The 25,000-nt window shown below is 40.5% G+C and overlaps 1 protein-coding gene across 2 annotated transcripts; it reads right to left on the bottom strand.

Annotated features, from left to right (window-relative positions):
• Window positions 1-695: 695 nt before the first annotated feature.
• On the bottom strand, window positions 696-23,986 carry LOC122547164 (SMC5-SMC6 complex localization factor protein 1-like). Of its 2 annotated transcripts, none has more exons than XM_043685762.1 (5): window positions 20,361-20,597; window positions 17,213-17,326; window positions 7,922-8,000; window positions 6,936-7,176; window positions 696-1,544 (listed from the first exon to the last, which is right to left on the bottom strand). In XM_043685762.1, exons 1-5 carry the CDS (start codon window positions 20,364-20,366, stop codon window positions 1,472-1,474), a joined length of 513 nt encoding a protein of 170 aa, XP_043541697.1. In that variant the 5' UTR covers window positions 20,367-20,597; the 3' UTR covers window positions 696-1,471. The 2 variants fall into 2 exon arrangements, with proteins under 2 accessions (XP_043541697.1, XP_043541696.1); XM_043685761.1 differs by lacking the exons at window positions 696-1,544; window positions 20,361-20,597 and adding exons at window positions 1,589-1,903; window positions 23,688-23,986.
• Window positions 23,987-25,000: the final 1,014 nt, after the last annotated feature.

Below are 25,000 nucleotides of genomic sequence, written 5' to 3'. Positions count from 1 at the left end.
GAAGCAAAACTGGTGATCAACTTAAATAAAACTGGATTCACGAAATCAGAGGTGACTTTCTTGGGACAGAACATCGGTCATGGAAGGTTGACCCCACAGAATGCAAAGGTGAAGGCCATAGAGAAATGTCCACAACCAACCTCAAAGAAAAAGGCACTTCGATTCTGAAGACTCAGGATTCTGTAGGAGGTTTGTTCCAAACTTCTTCAGTGTCGTGGCACTGTTAACCAATTTGTATTAGTCTTCAGCAAAGTTTCAGTGGATACAACCATGCCTGGAGACATTCGATCATTTGAAAGCCATATTAACCACCAAACCAGTTTTATCTACAAACTTTTCGAAACCTTTTAAAGTCACCATTGATCCTAGTGACATAAGAGTTGGAGCTGTACTCCTACAGAAAGCTGAGGATGGGATTGAACTGTGAGTTGGTTACTTTTTGAAGAAGATCAACATCCACCAGAGGAAATACTCCACAATCAAGAAAACTATTGAGTTTGGTTACTCGCCTTACAACATTTTAGTGTTTGTGACGAACAATATGTCGGAGACAGTTGTGTACATGGATCACAATCCGCTTACATTCTTTGAAGCATTCCAAGACAAGAATTAGACTATTTCTTTGGAGTCTTGTTACCAACTTTTAATTTAAAATTCATACATGTTGTTGGTCATAATGTTGCATTGTGGGCAACATTAACATAGCACGATGGGAAATAAAATTGGTCAATTCTCGAGTTATAATTCAATAAGTTAAAAGACAAAAAAAAAAGGTCAGAAACAGCTTTCAGGACCAGACTGAATGTAAACAAATTCCATACGTGTATAAAACTTCAGTCATCTTTTTCAAGGCTCCTTGTATATTTTGAACTGCAGATCTCAGATTAAACAAAAGGTCCATATAATAGAATCAGAGTTATGGAATGACACAAATGATTAATTTTCTTTTTCGGCCAAGGCTCAGTGTTACAGATGATGCACATTTCATGATAATCTGTAATTGCTCAGCACATTTTAAATGTATATAAAAGGTGTTACTTTTCTTCTAAAAGGCACAAAACTTGGAAGGGAAACAGGGAACAAACTGGATCCTTCCCCTTTCCAAGTCACAGCCAAATTGCTGCAGTACGTACAATAAAGCTTGATTATTGTCAGTTCAATTGATTTTTGAGTATTGTTGATGAATGCAATCACAGATGTATTATCGTAGATTTAACGGATAACATTTAGATGAGATTTGTATTTACTTTAATGTTAAATATATAAACAGGTATATGAGAAGTTGTTAAGGTGAAGTTAGATTAAAGTTATCTGTATATGAGGGAAACGGGTTTAAAAAACAATAGACAAAAAAAACAATCTTCTCATTAGGAGGGTTCTTTTTTTCTTGGGGGGGGAGGGGAGAAAAATAAAGAGGTGCTATGAAGATGTGGGTGTACTGTATCTTCAAGAAAGTTAAGAGCTAGCAGAACTATCTGACAGCACCAAGTTTTCTGAACAAGGTATAATCTAAATGTGATTCAGTAGCGAGGGTAGCTGGTGGCCTGGAAATGAAAAACAGATTTGAATTAGGTCAGTTTAAAATTATACCCCCCCCAAAAAAATACCAAACTCCAATCAAATTCAAGTTTAGTATAGTGACAACCTTAAAAGCCAATGACACAACCCGATGCTTTGGCGATACAAGACCAGGGAAAATTGAACAGTTGGGAGGAGAACGGCCATGCCACCAGCATCTGTAGACTGCCTGGAGAATAGCTTTCTGAAAAAGGTACCTTTATCGATCAGTTACCGGTGTGAAACAAAAATCCCGGAGAATAAAAAAGACGACCGGAGAAATAGAAGGTTCAACATCTGGCTGGTTTTGAATTTTTGTTCAATCTTAATTGGGGGTTTTCTCAGACTAGTATTGTAGAAGGGGAAGGTAAAAGATAGGTTAGAGGAAGGAGTTGTAAATTGTTGTTAAGATATAACAGAATAATTACCTAAGAAATAAAGTTGTTGACTTTTACTTTAAATAGTTCTTGGTAATTTTCACAGATTACCGCATGAGATAAATCTTTGTGTTGCTGGTTTAAATTAAGCAGGAGGTTTTATCCCATGTCATAACACCATCCACATAAATCTTTTTCTTGATCACCAGTACACAACCTTTTCTCTGCTGTGAGGTGCCTCTGCTCTTTTTTTGCTTTCCTAATACCTATCAGTTCACACCTCTACCTAGGCCTTTCCTTTCCCTAGTTCTGAAACTGTGCATCCTGCTTTGGTCTAAATATCTCTGACCATACCTTTGCTGAGAGCACCTGGTTCAGGAGACTCAATTGCTCCAAAATTTATTAAAAGTCTGACCACTAGTTTTCTTTCTATGCCACAATGCTAACTGGCAATATAAATGGTCCTCTTTCCTCAGGTGTTGGATATACAGATATTCAACACTTTCCTCTCCAAAGGTGTGTTGCTTGTACTCATCTTACCCACAATTCCATTTGAACATCTAAGGTTTCCTCCCTATCAATATACTGAAACCAGCCCTAAACATAATAACAAATGACAGTGCATGCCCACTATCCTGATCAACCTCTGTAGCCTTCTACATATTTAATCATAACACCCTCCTCAATAGATTCTTCCCAGCTCAGTGGCACTAATTGGGAGATTCTAGTTTACCTATTATTGTAGCAAGAGCATTTCAGCAATTCTTTCTTTCCTTCGACTAGCACTAGTGTCTTCCCTAAGCATGGAATCATGCCTTGGTCATATAACATCTTGGTATATGCCAAATGTGTTTCCATTCCTTCATAGGCACGGTGAAAATTCTGTATTTTTTCCACTATTCTGCAGGAATCTCCTTACCACATAGTAGCAGCATTAAGACAGCAACTCATTATCTTTCAAAAGTCAATTAGAAATGGGCAAAAGCTGGTTTTGGTCAGTCATCCACACCTATTAAAAAAGGGGTAAAAAGTCTGTGCTTAACACTTGGTCTTGGATAAATCCCAACCTTGGTCAATAAATTCATTATTTTAAAGACTTTTCACAAACTCCACACATTTCAGGTGCTTCCACTACTGTTGCCAACCACTGCTACAAGTTCAACTACTATTACTAGGTGAACTACAGGATTCACAACTACTTAACCCAGAACTCGCATTAAATTTCTGGTCAAGTCCTTATTTCCAGTAAATGCAGTCAATTTGGTAACAAATATTCCTTTCTGAATGCGATGTTGGGCCTCCTTCTTGAATTGCTGCAGTCCAGGTGATGGTGCATCTACAAAGTTAAGTGAGTTCTCGGATTTGACTCAAGGACAACGTGGAACAGCAATTCCAAGTCAGGATGGTAAGTGGCTTCAGAGAATTTTCCGGTGGTAGCATTCCCATGCATCTGCTGATATTGTCACTTTGCCATTTTGTTAACTGCCTCATTTCCAAATAGTGCACCAAAGACTTTAATTTTTTTTTTATGCTGGTCTCTTGTGCAACTTTCCATGCATGTAGCTATCATGCTGAAACTTACCCTCTTCAAATTGAATTGAATTTATTGTCACGTGTACTGAGGCACAGTGAAAAGCTTTATCTTGCGAGCAATACAGGCAGATCACAGAATGAAGTTGCATAAATAGTAAACAAGTAAACAGCAGCAAAAACAAAAACAGGTACAGGCAAATGTTAAAAGAGTTTGAGAGTCCATTCAGTATTCTAACAATAGTAGTGTAGAAACTGTTGCAAAACCAGCTGGAGCACGTATTCAGGCTTCTGTACCTTCTCCCCGATGGTAGAGGTTGTAGAAAAACATTGCCAGGGTGGGATGGATCTTTAAGAATGCTGGCAGCCTTTCCTTGACAGTGGTCCGAGTAAATGAATTCTATAGATGGGAGGTTGGCCTTTGATTGCCCAGGCAGAGTTCATCACTCTCTGTAACTGTCTCAGATCTTGAAGGTTACAGTTGCAATACATTCAGACAGAATGCTCTGAGTAGCACACCTATAAACGTTGGCAAGGGTATTCACCGTCATGCCAAATTTCCTCAGCTGCCTGAGGAAGAGGAGACATTGTTGGGTCTTTGTAACTCGTGCACTCACATGATAAGTCCAAGAAAGCTTGTTGTAGATGACCACTCCCAGGAGCTTGACACTTTCCACTTGTTCCACCTGTGCTGTTAATGCGTAGGGGGGGGCACGTAACATCCCGCTGAAAGTCAATAATAAGTTCCTTGGTTTTGCTGCCATTGAGAGCTAGGTTGTTCTCAGTGCATCATTTTTTCAGTTTTACACCTCCAGTCTGTCGCCATCTGAGATTCGACTCACTGTGGTGTTGTCATCAGCAAACTTGTAAATGGCATTAATCTGGTATTTGACGAAGCAGTCATGGGTATACAGCGAATACAGTAGTGGAATGAGTACACACCCCTGGGGGGCTCCACCGGAGATTGTTAGTGACGATGAAATATTGTCCCCAGTCTTTGCTGATTGTGGCCTGTGGGCCAGGAAACTGAGGGTCCGGTTGCAGAGAGTGGGATTTAGTCCGAGATCACTAAGTTTAGTAATCAGTCTCGAGGGGATATTAGTGTCGAAGGCTGAACTGTAGTCAGTGTGTAGGATTCAGAAAGCTGTTCTTGGTGTCAAGATGTTCTAGGGAGGAGTGAAGGGCAAGTGATATGGCCTCGGACATGGATCTGTTGGTCAGATAGGTTAATGGAGTTAGTCAAGAGTAGTGGGGAGGCTGGAATTGATTAATGCCATGACCGGCCTTTCAAAGCACTTCATGATCAAAGTTAGGGCCACTGGGTGTTTGTCATTGAGACATGCTGCATGTGCCTTCTTAGGCACAGGGTTGTTGTTAGTCCTCTTAGGCAGGACAGTGGCCTGCTGCAGGGAGAGGTTGAAGATGTCTGAGAAGACCTCCACCAGTTGATTTGCGCATGCTCTGAGTGCACGGCCTGGTCCCATTGTTTTCCTTGGATTCACACAAAGGAAAACTGATCTGACCTCTGATGCAGTGACTGTTGAGGTAGGATTTGTCAGAATGGGTGTTACCGCTCTGCCGAAATTCTGCTCAAAGCAAGCCCAGAAGGCGTTGAGACAATCTGGGAGGGATATGTCATCGTCTGCTATCTTGCATTCTTTTTAGAACCTGTGATGTCATTCAGTCCTTGCCAGGTGTCTGGCTAGGTCTCTAGTTTGGATTGGTATTGGGCCTTGACTGTTTTAATGGCTCTGCGAAGGTCATACTTGGATTCCTTGTATTTGAGTGGGTCTCCTGATCTGAAGGCCTCACGCCTGGTTTTTAGTAGGTTCTATTATGTCCCGAGGCAAACATGATGACTGCAGATGCTGGAAATCAGATCAGAGTGGTGCTGGAAAAGCACAGCAGGTCAGGCAGCATCTGACGAGCAGGAAAATCAACGTTTCAGGCAAAATCCCTTTATCAGGAATAGAGGCAGGGAGCCTCCAGGGTGGAGAGATAAATGGGTGGGGGATGGGGGTGGGGGAAGAAAAGAGAAGGAGAAGGTAGCAAAGAGTACAATAGGTGAATGGGGGTGGGGATGGAGGTGATAGTTCAGAGGGGTGGGTGGAGCGGATAGGTGGGAAGGGAGATTGTCAGGTAGGACAGGTCATGAGGACAGTGCTGAGCTGGAAGGATGGAACTGGGGTAAGGTGGGGGGGAGTGGAAATGAGAAAACTGGTGAAGAACACATTGATGCCCTGCGATTGAAATGTTCTGAGGCAGAAGATGAGATGTTCTTCCTCAAGGCGTCGGGTGGTGAGGGAGCAGCGGTGGAGGAGGCCCACAACCTGCATGTCCTTGGCAGAGTAGGAGGGGGAGTTGAAACGTTGGGCCACAGGGCGGTGGGGTTGATTGGTGTGGGTGTCCCGGAGATGTTCCCTGAAGCGCTCTGCGAGGAGGCATCCAGTCTCCCCAAATGTAGAGGAGACTATATGTCCCGATTCATCCAGGGTTTCCTGTTGGAGAACACTTGGATTGACTTCCTCAGTATGCAATCCTCCACATACTTGCTGATAAAGTCTGTGCTGGTGGTGGTGTACTCGTCCAAAAGATACCTGCGGACTGTAACCCCTGTAAGTTACAGAATAGAATTCCTACAGCGTGGAAACGGGCCCTTTGACCCAACAAGTCCACACAGACCCTCCAAAGGGTAACACACCAGATCCATTCCTCTATTACTCTACGTTTACCCCTGACTAATTCACCTAACTTACACATCCCTGAACACTATGAGCAATTTTACATTGCCAATTCACCTACCCCGCACATCTTTGTATTGTGGGAGGAAACCCGAGCACCCGGAGGAAACCCATGCAGACACTGGGAGAATGCATGCGTGGAATTTGCACAGTTGTTAAAGGTTGGAATCAAACCTGGTCCCTTGTGCGGTGAGGCAGCAGTGCTAACCACTGAGCCATCGTGCTGTTTCCATAATTCAATATTCTTCTTAAGCCTTATTGATCAAAAAAATTCATTATACTTTCTAATTTTTTCCTTTCTTTGCATGGGTATTTATTTTCCTCACTAGCTGCTTTTGGTGCCTTAAAAACATTTCATTCTGCAATAGATTAAGCTATATGCTCGGAGAACAACTAAAAACACCAGAACTCATTTATAAAATCAGCAAGCCCTGGCATACAAATATCATTGAGTCCAAAATAATTAAAACAGTAGAGGTCCCAAACAAAAACTGCGGATGCTAGAAATCAGACACAGAAGGAGAAGTTGCAAGAAAAAAACTCAACAGGTTTGGCAGCAATTGTAGAAAGAAAGCAGAGTTAACATTTCAGATCCAGTGACCCAGAATAAGGGCATTTTGATGAAGGGTCACTGGACACGGAACATTAACTCTGCTTTCTCTCCACAGATGCTGCAACACCCAAGTTTTTCCAGCAATTTCTGATTAATAATGTCCCTTCTGAATGTTACCTTTTGAAAATATTTCTCCTCGATTCATCGTTGATCAGAAGGACTACTTTCCAGTTGTGAAACACTCCTGGTCTACTCGAACGGGCCAGCTCTTCACGCCACATTTTTGGCGCAGATTCCATTGGCACGGGATACTGTGAAATACTTTGAGTTTTATATCCCCACTCATACTGGATTTCATTAAGCCACCTGCCATCTTTAGCACTGTCAATGATGTAATCTTGAGTCAAGACCCACTTTCCTAAAAAAAAAGAAAAACAATAAACATTTCCAGATTGTGGTACTAACATTGCAACACTCTTCACACTTGTTACTACTTTAAAAATGTAATTAAAATGGAAGTCAATAAGGTTTAGTAAATTACTTAAAATATTAGTTCTGGGCTACACAATTGACCCAGTTCAAGAATATTCTCTCCCCTTACAATTCAGACACTAATAACTTGGTGACTTTTTAAGCTTCCAGACATGCTCCTGCTAATCTCAGGATATTAATGCACACTTTCGCTTCTACACAGTTCGGTCATTCTGCCCTTCTACCCACTTCAGTTGAAGGTACTATCCATCCATCATGTTCACTTCATGCATACTGCTTGCAACATATATCTCTACAAAATTTGCTTTAAAAAAGGTAGGAAAAATGGCTGGAATCCCTGATCTCTTCCAATACCAGAGAGAGATTGTTACTTATAGCACACACACACACGGAGTGAAGTAATTATGCAAGTACAAGGGGCAGCTCCAAAATGACAAGAGCAGAAGGCACAGAAATCCTATCAGATCTCTTGGAGAAGTGAAATCAGTTGCTGATGCAAGAGCTCATGCTTCAATAACTAAATTTGCTATCCTGCGGGATAAAATAAAATGAGTATGTTCATTTACAGTACAGGTGGTTGACTACACTGTTTGCAGAAAGAAATTGTTTTTACCCAATGAAAACAAGCTAATTTTGATTCAAGCAAGGTAAATTGGAATGTTTTGACTCACCTGCAGCACAAGCTGCTAAAAATTTTTCACTGCGACTTGGCTTACTTGCTATCATATGAGTGCACTGCTGCTTATATTCCTAGATTTTGAGGAAATTAAGTGACATGCTTAGTTAGAAACAGACATTCTGCAGATCCCATCATTGATGGTATTATTTTCCTTTTAAAAATGCACTGCTAGCAATGTTAGAAACAGACTAAAAGTAGGTTTCATGATCACGTGTTCTTTTCAGAAGATGAAAAGACTAACCCAATCCAACTGGTTTCGCCAAGACTTCAATTCTCATTTTAGGCATGTGACTGTTCAATATTGAGAGGTATTGTATTATGATTCTCTTCACCAACTCACTCACAAGCACTTTGTTTACTATACAGTATTTCCACTCATTCATAAAATTTTTTAAACAGTGCAGTTTACTCTTCCAACCATCACCGTTTCTCACCATCTTTCAATTCTTATCAGCTTCATGCTGCAAGCAGCATTTAGACCGGTTTCTGTACCAAAGGCTACCCCTGATTAAAGCATTCATACTGTAAACTACTTAGAACATTGCCATCTACTCATCATGTCTCCATAACTCACTCAAACTATGGGAAGATTAACTGTCTCGAGAGACCTGAAAACATTACAGAACAGTTTCCTCCACTAATGTAAAGGGCAACCTTGATTATCCGAAGGACATGAGCAGGGAGCATTTTGCTTGGATAATTGAATGGTTGGATAATAGTTTACCCAAACAAACATTGGGACGTTGAGTTCTTGTTCAGATAATTGAGGTTATATTTTGTAAATACATATTAATTAGGGCCCTACCCACTTTATGAAACTTAGTATCAAAACAGCGCTTCTGTAAAACTGCATGTATAATGTATAAGAACAGTCAAAACTGGCAATAGTAAATGAAACCTTATGTCCTAGCTGCAGGAGATCAGTTTGATCTCCTCTATACTTATATTTCGTGTACATATAATTTTTCACTTATTTTCAGATCATGTAGGTTGGTATTTTTACTAACATTACGAACTTCAAAAGACAAAAAGGATTAACATCTCAATTATGCAAGCTCAGACTGGACTGGCATCCTAATCCGAATAAGACTAACAGCTAACATTTAGCAAGTATTTAAACTATCACCTGCTTCATCAGGACAGAAGTTTTGCAAAGTTGTATCTATTGTACAAAAGTATGTGACACCATAGTGCTAAAATATTCATGTATGTATACAAAGAGCCAACTGTAAAACTGTACTTTGGATTCCATCACCATCTTGAACTGCACTACTGCAGATGCTCAATAAAAAAAAAAGCTATCACCAGCACTCACCAGTCTTGGTCATTATTGAACATGATCCAACAACAGGAAGAAAGGAAAATAAATATTTCCAGCACTTTCAGTTTGTTTAAATATTAGCATTAATTCAAATCAGCTCACTGCAAGGCAGAATTTATGGAGCAGACAATATTTGGCTTCCTCCCTGCTCTTAGAAGGAAAGCCATGATGTGGAGATGCTGGTGTTGGACTGGGGGACAAAATAAAAAAATCACACAACACCAAGTTATAGTGTAACAGATTTATTTGAAACCACAAGTTTTCAGAGCTCCCACTGCTTGCTCAGGCAGCTTTAGAGAATACATTGATCTTTTACGATAAAATCTGTGTCCAAACAAGTAGCCAACGTCCTATGAAGTAGAATGGACTACCGTGAGAATGTATTCTGACAACTGAACAACCTGGAACACTACAAGCAACTACATGCTGATCTGACCAAAGAGCGAGCTTATCCGTGAACTCAGCAGACTGATCAAGAACTTTGATCAAGAGCACCATACACGCTCTCATCCTACATATTCGCATAGGGGACTTCCATTGCCTGCTGAAGATACACAAAGCCAACATACCTGGACATCACATCATATCAGGCAATGGGACTCTGGGAGAGAACCTCTCCAGCTATGTAGAGGACACCTTGAAACCCGTTGTACAGGGAACCTCCAGCTTCTGTTGTGACACTACACATTTCCTACAGAAACTTAGCACCCATGGACCAGTCAAACCAGGAACATCCTTCATCACAAATGAATGTTTTGGCATTCTACACTAGCATCCTCCATGATGATGGCATTGCTGCAACAGACTCAGTACTCAATACCAACTGCCGATCTCCAGGCACCGTCCTACAATTCATGTGCATCATCCTCGACCATAACATCTTCACCTTCGACAACCAGTTCTTTACCCAGATACACTGAACAACCATGGGGACCAAACTTGAATCCCAATGTGCCAACATCTTCATGCGTATTTCAACTTCGAACAAGGCTTCTTTGCTGCACAGGGTGTCTGACCAATGCTTTACTCCATATACATTAATGACATTTTCTTGCTCTGGACCCTTGGTGAGAAATCACTGAAACAACTACGCGGTGATATCAACAAGTTTCATGCCACTAGACTTAACATGGACTGCTCTTTAGAATCAATCTTATTCTTGGACACATCCATCTCCATCTACGGACACTTTAGCACCTTACTCTATTGCAAGCTCATGAATAACCTCACAATGCTGCACCTCGAGCTTCTACCCTAAACATGTTAAAACAGCCAGCCTCTACGGACAAGCACTATGCATACATAGGATCTGCTTGGATGAAGGGGAATGTGATTAACATCTGAAGGTATTGAGGGTCACCCTCATAACAACAAGTTATGATGTTCAACTTATCGATTGCCAGTTTTGACGTGTCACTGAGAAAAACTTTCACGGCCTCCCGAGGAGACAGATACGGCATACAACCAGTAGGTACTCTTCATTGCGCAGTACTTCCTCGGAGCGGAGAGAATATGCCATGTTCTTTGCAGCCTTCAACACATTATCAGTGACGATGAGCACCTCTCCAAAATCTTTCCTACGCTGCCACTTGCCTTCAAGCAACCATCAAACCTTAAACAGGCAATTGCTTGCAACGAACTACCCAGCCTTCAAGACAACATTGATCACAACACCACCCAACCTGGTCATGGCAACCACTGCAAGACATGTCAAAACGTAGACATGGACACTACCATTACACATGGGGACACCACCCACCACATGCACACCAGGTACTCATGTGACTTGGCTAACATTGTCTCCCTCATACGCTGCAGGGAAGGATGCCCGGGGCATGGTATATTGGCGAAACCAGGCAGATGCTATGCCAGCAGAGGAATGGACACCGCACAACAATCACCAGACAGTAATGTTTCCTCCCAGTCGGGGAACACTTCAGCAGTCAAGGATGTTCAGCCTCAATGTCCTTCAAGATGGACTTTGGGACATGTAACAATGCAGAGTAGCCAAACAGAGGCCGATAGCCAAATTTCATACCCATGAGGATGGCCTCAACTAGGATCTTGAGTTCATGTCAACACTAGGTGACCCACCACACTATACATACTCATGGGCACAGACTCATTATACACACACATATACTATCTCACATTCACACAGACACAGACTCTCTCTCACACACGCTCGCTCTCTGGCATGTACGCCTTCATACTCGTGCACTCTCAAGTCTATGGGGTGAAATTGCATTTGCAGAAACATTCTATTTTGTTCAAAAATCACAAATTATTAGGTAGTCAATGTCACACGTTATAAATTCCTACTTTGGAAATAAAGCCAGTCTGGCTCCAGGATGAGATACAAAGACTTGAAACAGGGCCTCACATCCAAAATACATTGTCTGACCTAAGGTGTCACATTTACTCTGATAAAATCTGAAGTTGTCTTGGAGTAGGGGTTTACATATTCATCTATCAAAAGCTGCACATTCTAACTGATTAGAGACTTAAGAGACATCTAGATTTGTCCAATACATTCGCATAAGCTGTATGGCCCTTGATCTTCAATATAAATTCTGTGTCTGACGTATTCTCTCTCACTAGCTCCCTGAGGAAGGAGGCGGTGCTCCAAAAGCTTCCAGTTTCAAATAAATGTGTTGGATTATAACCAGTGTCATGTGATTTTTGACTTGGAAGGAAAGAAAGCAGCCAGTTGACACAGCGTAAAATGTAGAAACAGACGTAAGCCAGTCAGCCCATTGAGTCTGCTCTGCCATTCAATGAGGCCAAGGTTGATCTGATTGATAATCCTTAACTCCACTTTTCTGCCTTTACCCTTTAACTCTATTCCCTTACTGACTGAAGATCTGTCTACCTCAGCCTTGAATATACTTAATTGCCCAGCTTTGACAGCATTCTGCAGTAAAAAGATTTTGGCAGGTTCACTACCTTCAGAGAGAAAAAAAAATTCTTCTCGTCTCATCATTAATCTGAGATCCTGTCCCCTAGTCCAAGACTCTCCCACAAGACCTTGTCAAGTCCCATAAGAATCTTGTATTCCAATAAGGTAGTTTCTCAGTCTTCTAACTCCAAATGACAGACTCTGACCAAGTCTTCCGTATCCAGGATAAGTTAGTAGAAAACAGGACTTCTGCTCTTCAGTGGGTGCAAGTCCCATCTTCTGGAGCTTGTGGCTAATCTAATTTACTGTCAACTCCGAACTCTAGTTCTACTGGAGCTTTGTGGACACTGGCAGTATTGCAAACAGTTTCAGGTTAAAGGCCCCAATGGGTTAAAGGGATATCAGTTGGGGAGGGTTTGCTGATATCAAGGAGGGAGTGGAGGATCTTTTTCATTTAAATGGAAGGAAGTGAGGTTATCGTCAGGGGTGACATACCTTCCTCCTTCCTGCACTTAACATGCAGGAAATTAAAAAGCGCAGGCAGCACACTCCTCTCTGCCTGCCATTGCAATCCATTTTATGACCTGGCAAGGCATTACTGACATCAATTGAGCTTTTTAATGTTCAACTGACTCAATTATTTATATGGATTCATAAGCCTGAAGAAGGGCTTATGCCCGAAACGTCGATTCTCCTGTTCCTTGGATGCTGCCTGACCTGCTGCGCTTTTCCAGCAACACATTTTCAGCTCTGATCTCCAGCATCTGCAGTCCTCACTTTCTCCTCAATTATTTATATATTTGTGCACACTACTAATTTTGGCACCCACCTTTTTCACCTGCATTGAGGTGAGCTTGTGCCTACTTTCATTGCAACTGTCTGAATTCTCCAAAATTTATGAAAGTTTTTGTAGCATTCCAGTCATAATGGAATTGTCCAAATTAAAATTCAGTTTCCCAGGCAATTCCTTCAGTGTCTGCTATAGTGGACACTCTGCAGGGTCTCCAAGCACAACAGCAATCTATGCTTTAATTATGACTGTCTAGCCAGTGGGAAATCTGCTCCAATATTGATGCATATGAACAGTTATCACTAAAATCAGACTTGTACAATGTACTCAATTTAAGTCTCTTTACTAGTTACTTCAATTGTTAACTATTTTAAGTAACAATGTTACCACTTTGGTTTCTGCTCACACAGAAGATTGAATTGACCAAATGTTCTATCACATTAATTATGAAACAGTACTAAAAGTCAAACATTTTGCAATGAAGCTATAAATCAGTAAGCAGCTACAATGTCCTTTCTCATTTCAAAAAAGAGAATTCTTCTTGAATACCAGCATTCGACAAGGAAATCAAAAGGCAAAAAGAACCGAAATATTCTGAGACTTATCCAAATTTATACATTGAATGGACTTAATGAATATAGACCAAATAAACAAACATTCATCATAAAATCATATTAAAAAGTTAGCATCGGTGAGAATTCTATTTGAATTCTATCAAAATGTGCCCTTCTGATGCAAGAAACCATACAAAATTTTAAATTGAAATATAATATACTGTGAAGAGAATACTTAAATTAAAAGTTTGAACTCTACCAATTCGTTCTCAAGCTTAATGCAAAATTCATAGTTATCACTCTTCCAGGACACTCCTTTAGTACAGGTTAATTAATCCTATCACTTTGCATACTATGTCAAAACTAAACTATTCCCCAGTTGGTTTCGTGACATGTTGATCTAGAACATACTTATCCTCTTGACTGGAGCTTAAACTAAAAATTAGAGCAAGATTTTACAGGAATGATGTTGAGAAACACTTCTACATGCAAAAGGATTGAAGAAGTTTGGAACTCAATGCATGAGGTATTCCATTTCAAACTGGAGATTGGTAAATTTCTATTAACAAAAAGGTATTAAAAAAAGTATGTGGGTCAAAGGCAGGTATTTGACAGTCTTATGAGGGAGATGGTGGCATAGTGGTAATGTCACTTACACTTCTAACTCAGAGGCCCAGTCTTCAGTAACATTGGTTCAAAGTGCACTACAATAGCTGGTGGAATTTAAAACTCAATATATAAAAAACCCACTGTAAATCATGACCATAATAAATACCATCAACTGTTCAAAACACACCTGGTTAATTAATATCCTTCAGGGAATGTAATCCGCTGTCTTTACCTGGTCTGGCCTACATGTGACTGCAGACCCATAACAATGTGGCTGACTTTCAATTACTGTCTGCAATGGCCTACTAGTCAAGGGCAATTGGGGATAGGCATTTGCTGATGCGGTCTTTGACTGACACATCCATGAATACTTTTTTAAAGATCAGTTAACTTGCAATTAAGTCATAATTTCATGTAATGGGCAAATGGGTTTAACTCCCATATTTGGCAGATAGTTAGAATGCATGTGACATTTATAGAAATCAAGATTATATGACCATACATGCGATAAAAGCTTATGGATGATCTTGACAATGGTAACATGTAAATGAATAAGAAGCAAACAACTATTAAACCATAGCATTCTAGAGAAGCTACATAAACATTTACTCAAGATGTTTTGGAGGTCTTGTAGTTGGGTACTGTTCTTGCATTTGAGATAGATTTCTGATTAATTTATCTGATAAGTTAAATAACATAAAACATTTGTGCAATCAAGGTCTCCCTCATAAGCAGTTCATCAGCTGCTGACTTTCTTGCATAGTGAGTTGTTTATAAGCCTCCTAACAGCAATTACTGATCATAAATAAAAAAATTGGATTTTAGTGCAGCAAAGATAAGGCAGAGATTTGGAGAAAACTTGAATCTTCATATTCACTGGCACTTCCTTTATTTCATTTGCCAAAGTTTCATTCTTGAGTCCATTTGCAAGTTGTTTTGTATGCAAGTCATTATGGAATGCAGGACAATATCAAATAACCACTCACAAAGATAGCAAAAGATTGCATGCTGGATCTTTAAAATTAGGCTCCTGTATGGGATTGCATTTTAAGTTGGATGTTTGCTAATCAGGAACCCCATGCAGTGTAGCTATGGTCTTCATTGTGCCATGTCTCTAAATATCTTTTGTCGATTTTTGTGAACCAATCTTCAAATCTAAGTTAAATAACCCAATATCGATTGCCAATTAAATAAGAGAGAGAGAGTTTTGAGCTTCTGTTATCCTTTGTGGAGTTACTGAACTTCGATCCCGAAAAACCTGGCTCAAATTTGACTTTGTCCTTTGGTCCTAGGCTTCCCATATCTTTAACACTTAAGACTTGAGAAGTTCAATTAAATCATCCCTTAAACTTAAACATAAACATAGATTCTTGTGAATATAACCTTAGTTTTTTGTAATCTTCCCACATAATTTAGTCCTTAGCCCAGGCATCATATTGCTAAATACAGACTGCACTGTCGCCAAACCAGTATACTTACTAAAATGTGGTGCAGTGAGGATTTTGCATTATTGAAGCATCATGCCCATTCCTTTGATACAAAGTCAAAAGTTCCATTACCTTTTGTGCATATTTTCTGTATCTACTCTTCATGTCAATAATCTTTGTTCATGGTCTTCAAGTCTCTTTGGACCTCCACTACTTCAATATTTAGAAAAAACCCTGATCTATCCAATCTGTGTTAAAGATGATATTACACTTTCCTGAATTAAAATCCATTCTCCACAGTTTTACACTTTCACTACTGCAGCATTAATAGACACATTAGAACAGTAGTATAGAATGGTGAACTCCTAACTAAATGGCCAGATTAAAACTCTGGCAACTGGTGGAATTTAAAAGACTATAAAATTAGATTTAGTAATGGTGACTATGACAACTACTATCAACTGATGCACAAGTCCAGTTCCTCAGTGTCCTTTAGGGAATAAAATTGCTGTCCTTACCCGGTTTGGCCACATGTGATTGCAAACTCTCAGCAACGCAGTTGACTCCCAAATGCTTTCTGAAATGGCCCTCACAAGCCAGTTCAAGGGCACATAGATAAGGGGTAGCAAATAAGCATAGAGGATTGTTGAGGCTGAATCGTTAAATATACTCAAGGCTAAGATAGACAGATCTTTAATCAGCGAGTGAATCACAAGTTATAAGGGGATATGGTAGGAAAGGAGTTGAGGTGTCTCAGCTTAGCTACGATCTAATCAAATGGCAAGATGGACTTGATTACCAGAATGACTTACTTCTGCTCCTATAGCTCACGGTCAAAATACCTAGTGGTGCCCACATCCTCAGAAAAGGAAATAAGTCTCTTGTAGTACAATGATAGTATCCGTATTTTTGAATAAAGAGGCCTGGGTTAAAGTTCCATCTGTTCCAGAGGCGTGTAATAACATTTTGAACAAGTTAACTAGATAGGTTATGAAACAGTTTCAAGAGAAAAAAATCATTTGGCGCCACTATTCACAACTCTTTCAAAAACACATCTGAAGACATACCATTACAGCTGTGTTTAGAATCTACTCTAACTTCTCCAAATGTTTGCTCTGCTTAATTAGCAACACTAACACTCATTAGCTCGACATTTGAGAGGTTAATCCCGATTGTAGGGTAGTAGCACATAATCCAGGTTAACACATCATGCAAAGATAAGGAAAAGCTGCATTGGAGATATCCAGTTATGAGACATGGACATAATCAGTAAAGGGGCACTAGATCAATGTAAGAATGGTTCTCTGGTCTATTCAAAGAGATTTTCCAATTGCTCTCAACTTTCCTCAGTAAGTATTAAGAATAAATAAATTAATTATCCACTTAATTTGTACGTGTGAAACTCCATTGTGCACAAATTGAATGCAACATTTGAAATTTAGCAAAGAAATTAATCAGATTTGAAGACTTTCGAAACACAAGGACCAAGTGATTTGAATAAACTTGACTTTCATAAGTTGAATATTAAACATGGATGGTGTGTAGATAGCTATTTTGAGCTAATTGAAACTAAGAGGTCAAGAAAGAAAGAAAGAAAGAAAGAACAAAAACATTTGACGAAGAAAAAAATCAGCTAAAAACACACGCTTCCAATACCATTTGCTCTCATCACTTCGGACTTACCTGCTCACAAAAGTAAATGCAGTCAAGTTGACTAAGCAATTCAACAAGGGCCCTTTTCTCAAAATGTTTGAAACCAGTTAACTGTATAATAGGATTCTGTGGTAGCCCAGCCATCTGTGTAAGAAAAGTATAATTAGTAGTGACAAGCTCACATTTATTTTTAATGCAAATGTGTCTGGATGGAGAGGGACATATTAAAATAATTCAAACGTACAGAAAATCCGACTACTCTGGTTTTGCACAAATCGGAAAGTTTTAGGAGCAATTTCAGAACTAGGGACCAGATTTAAGCTCCATAAGCTCACCACATTCAATTGTAAATTGTGGTGGACAATTAAACAATAAGCTGGTAGAGGTTCCATAAATATCCTGATCCTTAAAAATATTGGAGGTTGGGGAGAAACAGGATAAAACATTTTTTAATCAGTTTTTGGCCAGAAGTACCAAGTGGATGGTGAATGTCATTCAGAAGTCCCCTGCAACACAGATTCTAGCCTTCAACCAATTCAATTAATTCCACATGATTGAGAAATGCTGAAGGCATTTGATACCGCAAAGGCTGTGGGCATTGACAATAGTTTAAGGCTATGCTCCAGAACTAGCTCACTCCGAGTCAAGTTCTTCCGGTACAGGTACAACTCAGCCATCTATTGAACAATATGGGAAACTGCCCACTTATGTCCTATGCACAAGGAAGGGGTCAAATCGTACTCAGTTAATTATTGAATGTAAACAATCAGCAAGTAATAGAAGGGGTCATCGACAGTGCCACTGAGAAGCACCTACTTAACAATAACCTGCTGACTGATGATCAATTTGGGTTTTGCCAGGGCGACGTGCCTCCCAGTCTCATTACAGCTTCAAACATAGACAAAAAAGCTGAAATACAGAGGCAAGCCAAGAGTGACTGCTCCTGATTTCATTGCAGCAGACAACAGCGTACCGTATCAAGGAACCTTAGGAAAACTGAAGTCAATGGGAATTTTGGGGAAAAATGTTTTTCTAGCACAATGGAAGGCTGTTGTGGTTGTTGGAGGTCAATCATCTCAACTCCAGAACATCATTGCTGAAGTTCTCATGGTAGATATTTTCTAAAATTTACCTGTTCAGAGGTAGTGGTGCTGGATGTCTTGAAATGCATAGAGGTGGATAAATTCCCAAGATCTGATAAGGTGTACCAGAGAACTCTGTGGGAAGCCAGGGAAGTGATTGCTGGGTCCCTTGCTGAGATATTTGTGTCATCGACAGTCACGTGAGAGGTGCCGGAAGACTGGAGGTTCACTAATGTGGTGCCACTATTTAAGAAAAGATAGTAAGGACAAAGTAGGAAACTATAGACTGGTGAGCATGAGCTCAGTGATGGGCAAGTTCTTGGAGGGAATCCTGAGGGACAGGATTTACAAGTATTTGGGAAAGCACAGACTGATTAGGGACAGTGAACATGGCTTTGAATGTGGGAAATCATGCCTCATGAACTTGATTATTATTTCTTCTTCAAAAAACTCAGAGGATTGTTGAGAGCACAGCAGTAGATGTGATCTATATGGACTTCAGTAAGGCGTTCGACAAGGTTCCCTGAGAGAGATTGGCTAGCAAGATTAGATCTCATGGAATCTCGGGAGAACTAGCCATTTGAATACAGAACTGGCACAAAGGTAGAAGACAGAGAGTGGTGCTGGAGGATTACTTCTCAACTAGAAACCTATGATCAGTGGAGTGCCACAAGGATCAGGGCTGGATCCACTACTTTTCGTCATTTATATAAATGATTTGGATGTGAACATACTTCTACCTAGATTTTAAAAAGGCCTTTGATAAGGTGCCTCATGGGAGGCACATACAGTATGTCCTTCCTGAGGTGTGAGCCCAAAATTGGACACAGTATTCTAAATGGGTCCAAACTAGAACTCTACAAAGTCTCAGAAGCACATTGCTGCTTTTTTATTCCAACCCTCGAGATAAATGATATTACATTCACTTTCTTAATCACAACCAGCAAGTTAACCTTTTGAGAATCCTGGACGAGCACTCCCAGATCCCTTTGTACTTTGGTCCATTTATGAACTTTTTCACTGTTTAGAAAATAGTCCATGCCTGTATTATTTTTTTCCCCAAAGTGCAAGACCTTGCATTTGCTCATGTTGAATTTCATCAGCCATTTCCAGAACCACTCCCCTAAACTGTCTGCATCTTTCTGCAGCCTCCCCACTTCCTCAGTACTACTTGCCTGCCCACCTAACTTCGTATCATCAAACTTCGCCAGAATGTCACCAGTCCCTTCATCCAGATCATTAATATATAAAGTGAACAGCTGCGGCCCCAGTGCTGAACCCTGTGGGACACCACTTCTCACCAGCTGCCATTTTGAAAAATAACTTTTTTTATCCCAACTCTGCTTTTTGTTAGACAGCCAATCCTCAATCCGTGCCAGTGGCTCACCTCGAACACCACGGGCCCCCACCATACTCAGCAGCCTCCCATGAGGCACCTTATCAAAGGCCTTTTTAAAATCTAGGTAGATAGACCATGGAAACCCAGTGGATGTTAACTTACTTGTTCCCTCGTCAAACAATTATAATCAGGTTTGTCAGGCATGACCTCCCCCAACTAAATCCATGGTGAATTGTTCTAATCCGAACTTGCACTTCCAAGAATTTAGAAATCTCATCCTTAATGATGGATTCTACCAATTTTACCAACAACCGAGGTTAGGCTAATCGGCCTATAATTTTCCATCTTCTGTCCTGATCCTTTCAGGAAGAAGAGGGTTACAACAGCAATTTTCCCTGACTCCTGTGACTTTTGAAAGATCACAACCAATGCCTCCACTATTTCCTCAGCCACCTCTTTCAGAACTCTAGGATGGAGCCCATCAGGGCCAGGGGATTCATCAAGTTTTAGCACTTTTTCTTTTGTAATGGCTACCATACTCAACTCTCACTTTCCTTATTTGTTGCAATATTACTTGTCGTCCACTGTGAAGACTGACGCAAAGTATTTATTAAGTTCTTCAGCTATTTCCTTGTCTCCAAGCACTAGCCTACCTGCATCAATTTAGAGTGGCCCAATATCTACCTTTGCCTCTCGTTTGTTTCTTATGTATTGAAAGAAATTTTACAATCATTTCTAATAGAACTGGCTAGCCTACCTTCATATTTGATCCTGTCCTTCCAGATCTCTTTCTTTGTTATCCTGTTTGTTTTTGTAGTCTTCCTAATCTTCTGATTTCCCAGTGCTCTTGGCCACTTTATAGGCTCTCTCTTTTCCTTTGGTACATTTCTTGACTTCCTTTGTCAGTGGTGGCTGTTTCATTCTCCCCTCCACCTGACCTGCTGTGCTTTTCCAGTACCACAGTCTCAACTCTGACATTAAAAGTTTACTTGTTCAGTCAAAAGTCAGTTACCTCAGTTGGTTGGATAACCAGTTTGCAAAGCAGTTGCCAACAGTGTGGCTGAGATCATCATGAAGGGCTCTCCTTCTCAATCTCTGCCCTCACTAGAGGCTCAGGATTCTCAGGCTAAAAAAAAAAATCACCAATGAGAGAGCAGCTCCATGCTTTTACTTTCACCTTTGTTTAGTGCATGGAACAAATGAGTCATCCAATAGTGAGAAGTCGAGTAAATTGGAACCATACTTCGAGCATTTATAGAATATTAAAGTAATTTTATTGAAAGATTCAAAGATCCCAAAAAAGGTGAATAGGATAGACATCAATAATTATTGCGCCTGGCAGAGGCATATAAAACAAGAGGCATAATATCAGGATAAGGGAGCTCAATTATTTAGGACTGAGGTGAAGATTTCAGTGATGTCTTAGGGTTATGCAGCATGGAAACAGATCCTTTGGCCCAACTTGTCTATGTCGACCAGGTTTCCCAAACTAAACTAGTCCCATTTGCCAGCAGTTGGCCCATCTCTCTCAAAGGTTTTGAAAAATTACATGAATAGCAAATGTCTTTTAAAAATGTTGCAATTATACTCTTTTCTTCCACTTCCTCTGGCAGCTTGCTGCCTTTCAGGTTCCTTTTAAAATACTTCCTATCTCACTGTAGACCTGCGCATTCTAGTTTTGCACTCCTCAACCTTGGGAAAAAGACTTCACCTAAGGTATGCTCCTTATGATTTTATAATCCTCTATAAAAGGTTACTTCCTCATCCTCTTACACTCCAAGGAGGAATGTTCCAGCCTCTCTTTACAACTCAAACCTTCCAGCCTTGGTAACATCCACGTAAATCTTTTAGAGTTGTAGAGTCAAAAACATACAGCATGGAAACAGACCCTTCAGTCCAACTCATCTGTGCCAACTAGATATTCTAACTTTGCCAGCACTTGGCCCATATCCCTCTAAACTCTTCTCATCTATCCAGATTCCTTTTAAATGTTCCAATTGTATCAGCCTCCACCACTTCCTCTAGCAGCTCATTCCATACACACACCACCCTCTGCGTAAAAAGGTTGCTCCTTAGGTCCCTTATATATTTTTCCCCTCACCCGATGCCTGCTAGTTCTGGACTCCCACAACCCAGGAAGAAGGCTTTGTCATCTGTTTACCCTATCCATGCCCCTCATGATATTATAAACCGCAACAAAGGTCACGCCTCAGCCTCTGACACTCCAGGGAAAACAGCCCCAACCTATTCAACCTCCTTATAGCTCAAATTCTCCAACCCTGGAAACATCCTTATAAATCTTTTCTGAACCCTTTCAAGTTTCATAATATCCTTCCGATAGGAGGGAGATCAGAAATGCACACAATATTCCAAAAGTGGCCTAAGCAATATCCTGTAAACCACAACATGACCTCCCAACTCCTAAATTCAATACTCTGACCATTAGAGGAAAGCATACTAAACACCTTCTCCACTATTGTACCTCGATGCAACTCCACTTTCAAGGAGCTATGAAGCTGCACTCCAAGGTCTCTTTGTTCAGCAACACTCCCTAGGCCATTACCATTAAGCGTATAAGTCCTGCTAATGTTTGCTTTCCCAAAATGCAGCACCTCACATTTATCTAAATTAAATTCCATCTGCCAGTCCTCAGCCCATTAGCTCATCTGATCAAGATCCCACTGTATTGAGTTAATTGCTGTCCACCCCACCTCTAATTTTGGTGTCATCTGCAAACTTACTAAATATACTTCCTATATTCACATCCAAACCATTTACAAAAAGGTGACGAAAAGTAGAGGACCCAGCACTGATTCTTGTGGCACTCCACTGGTCACAGGCCTCCAGTGTGAAAAACAACCCTCCTCCACCACCACCCTCTGTCTTCTACTTTTGAGCCAGTTTTGTATCCAAATGGCGAGTTCTCCTTGTATTCCATGAGATTTAACTTTGCTGACCAGTCTCCTATGAGGAACCTTGTCAAACACCTTACTGAAGTCCATATCGTTCACGTCCACCGCTTTGCCCTCATCAATCCTCTGTTACTTTTTGCTTAAAACACCGACTTGTCTTTCTCCTCAGATGCTGTCTGACTTTTCAAGCACCACAGTTTTCAACTCTGATCTCCAGCCCTCACTTCTTCCCAATCCTGGCAACATCCTTATAAATCTTTGAGTCCTTTCAAGTTTCACAACATCCTTCCTCTCGGAATTTCGTGTACCCTTTACAGTTTAATAACACCCCTCCTACAGCAAGGTGACTAAATTGTAAGTAGTATTCTAAATGTACACTGTCTTGTAAAGTTACAAATGTTACAACTCTTGTACTCAGCACCCTTACACAAGCTGCTGTGACGCCACGTTCAAGGAACTGTGTACAAGCACCCCCAGGTTTCTCAGTTCGACATTTCCCTCGGCAATACCACTAACTGTGCAAGGCTGTCTTACTAAAATGCAACGCTTCACATTAGTCCATATGTATCTTCGCTGATGAGTGGAAAGTTTTGACACCATGTATTTCCAGGGTTAACGGATACATTTTTTTTAAAATCAGTTTACTTAAGGCTCGTATTTTTTTTGCTCTACTCGGGAATCAACGACAGCGGGCAGGAATAATGAGGTAAAGCAGATGATCAGGAATGATCATATAGAGAGGCGAAATAGTTTGAGGGATCGTTGTTTTTCTGTTCTGTTCTTTCAGAAGAGTCAAGCGATGAGAAAAGCACAGGTGGCAGTTTCAGACGAACTGTGCCAGCGGCAGTCAAGTAAATACGTTCAAAGTAGGAAAAGACCGTCCATGATAGCACTGATGCGTTCAGAAGCTCATCACAGGGACAAATAAGACACCAAGCTTACAATCTCCTTAAACTTCTCACACTTGTTAAAGAGATGGATGGAGCCCGTGACTGAGGAATTTGGCGAAGCAGGAAAGGAAGCATACTCCCCTTGCCTTAAACTGCAGAAAATTTAAAAGAAAATAAATTCCAAGCTAACTGAATATTTGCGGAAGGAAATCTACAAAACTCTGGGCAACGTCATCTCTATGTTTACAAGTCACTCGCATGTTCACACCGAAAAACGGTTACCTGAACTTCTCGGACCCACGTAGAGAACAAGTTGCACTGATCATTGGAAACCCGGGAGCGAATGAACAACCGACGCTACAGGAACGCGCTCAGGAACGTGACCTCGCGCGCAGATTTAAACTGGCTGTTCCGAGCGAAACCGCCAACAATTCCCGTCGTCTCGACTACTTTACATATTGATAACAAATTCACTCATACAACATTTTGAGAATAAAACAGAATACACTCTTAAATTGCAGCTAGCCCTAGTAAGTACAAGTGATTTGAGGCATTTGTATTTTCCATTGGACTTGTTTTTAATACCTACCTCCAACGCACTCGTACCCTCCCCGCTCCGGCTCCGAGGGTAGTACAGCCCGGTCACGTGCTGTCCAGCGTCCAGCACTGACGCTGTCTTGTACGTCTCCGGGCGATAGGGTTGTAAACAGGCCGGCTAAGTGGAGAGGTCGGAATCGAGGAGAACGGTACGCCATCACATGTAAGCAAGAAAATCCGTATTGTAAATTCAAAGAATGTCTACCATTTTATTTTCACTTCTCTTCATGACAGTTTATTGCGTAGCATTAACGAGGCCCTCCAAGGGTTGGTGCTGTTTCGATTTACTGAGCGTCAGTTGCAGCACAAACGGAGAATGATGGAGAAACTCAGCAGGTTGAGTAGCATTTGTGGAGAGAGAAATTGAGTTAACGTTTCGAGTCCAACATGACTGTTCTTCATTCTCTCTATTTGTGTCCGATTTTCAGCATCCGCAGTATTTTGCTTTTATTTGACAAACTGCGTGGCGATGTTTTGGCTGTTGCTGTGATAATCTTTACGAATCAATTCAGACCTATGAATGGACAGATCGTGCATGTGGTCTTTTGTTATTTACAAACAAAGCTGGATTATTTTTCAACGGCGGAGGTGACCATTTATTTTGGCATTTGGTCTATTTTATTATCTAATACCTAACGCAAGGTCGTTCGCAATTTGCGTTATGTTTGTTTTTAAGATTATCTAGGTTTCCCTAAGCTTTGAACACGGTAGAACAAACTGAAACAATACTCTCGATTGACAGTTGAATTTTGCTGTCCAAAATTAAGCTTCTGCTGAAATCATTATCATGACATTGGATGCAAATTTGTTCATTCCAACATTCTACCTGATGTAAATATGAGCTCATCCAAAACTCTATTTCCCAAATCCTAACTCAGCAGCAAATCCCATGTAGTTGGTTCTGCATTCGATTTATTTTCAGCAACACCTTTTCTTTTAAAATTAAAAACAAAATATTTAGAATGTTGAAAATATGAAACAAACACAATGCGGGAGAA

Source organism: Chiloscyllium plagiosum, unplaced genomic scaffold, assembly GCF_004010195.1.
Source record: "Chiloscyllium plagiosum isolate BGI_BamShark_2017 unplaced genomic scaffold, ASM401019v2 scaf_12301, whole genome shotgun sequence".
Taxonomy (NCBI): Eukaryota; Metazoa; Chordata; class Chondrichthyes; order Orectolobiformes; family Hemiscylliidae; genus Chiloscyllium; species Chiloscyllium plagiosum.
The sequence above is the reverse complement of the archived record's forward strand: the minus strand, read 5'-3'. Positions and strand labels throughout refer to the sequence as shown.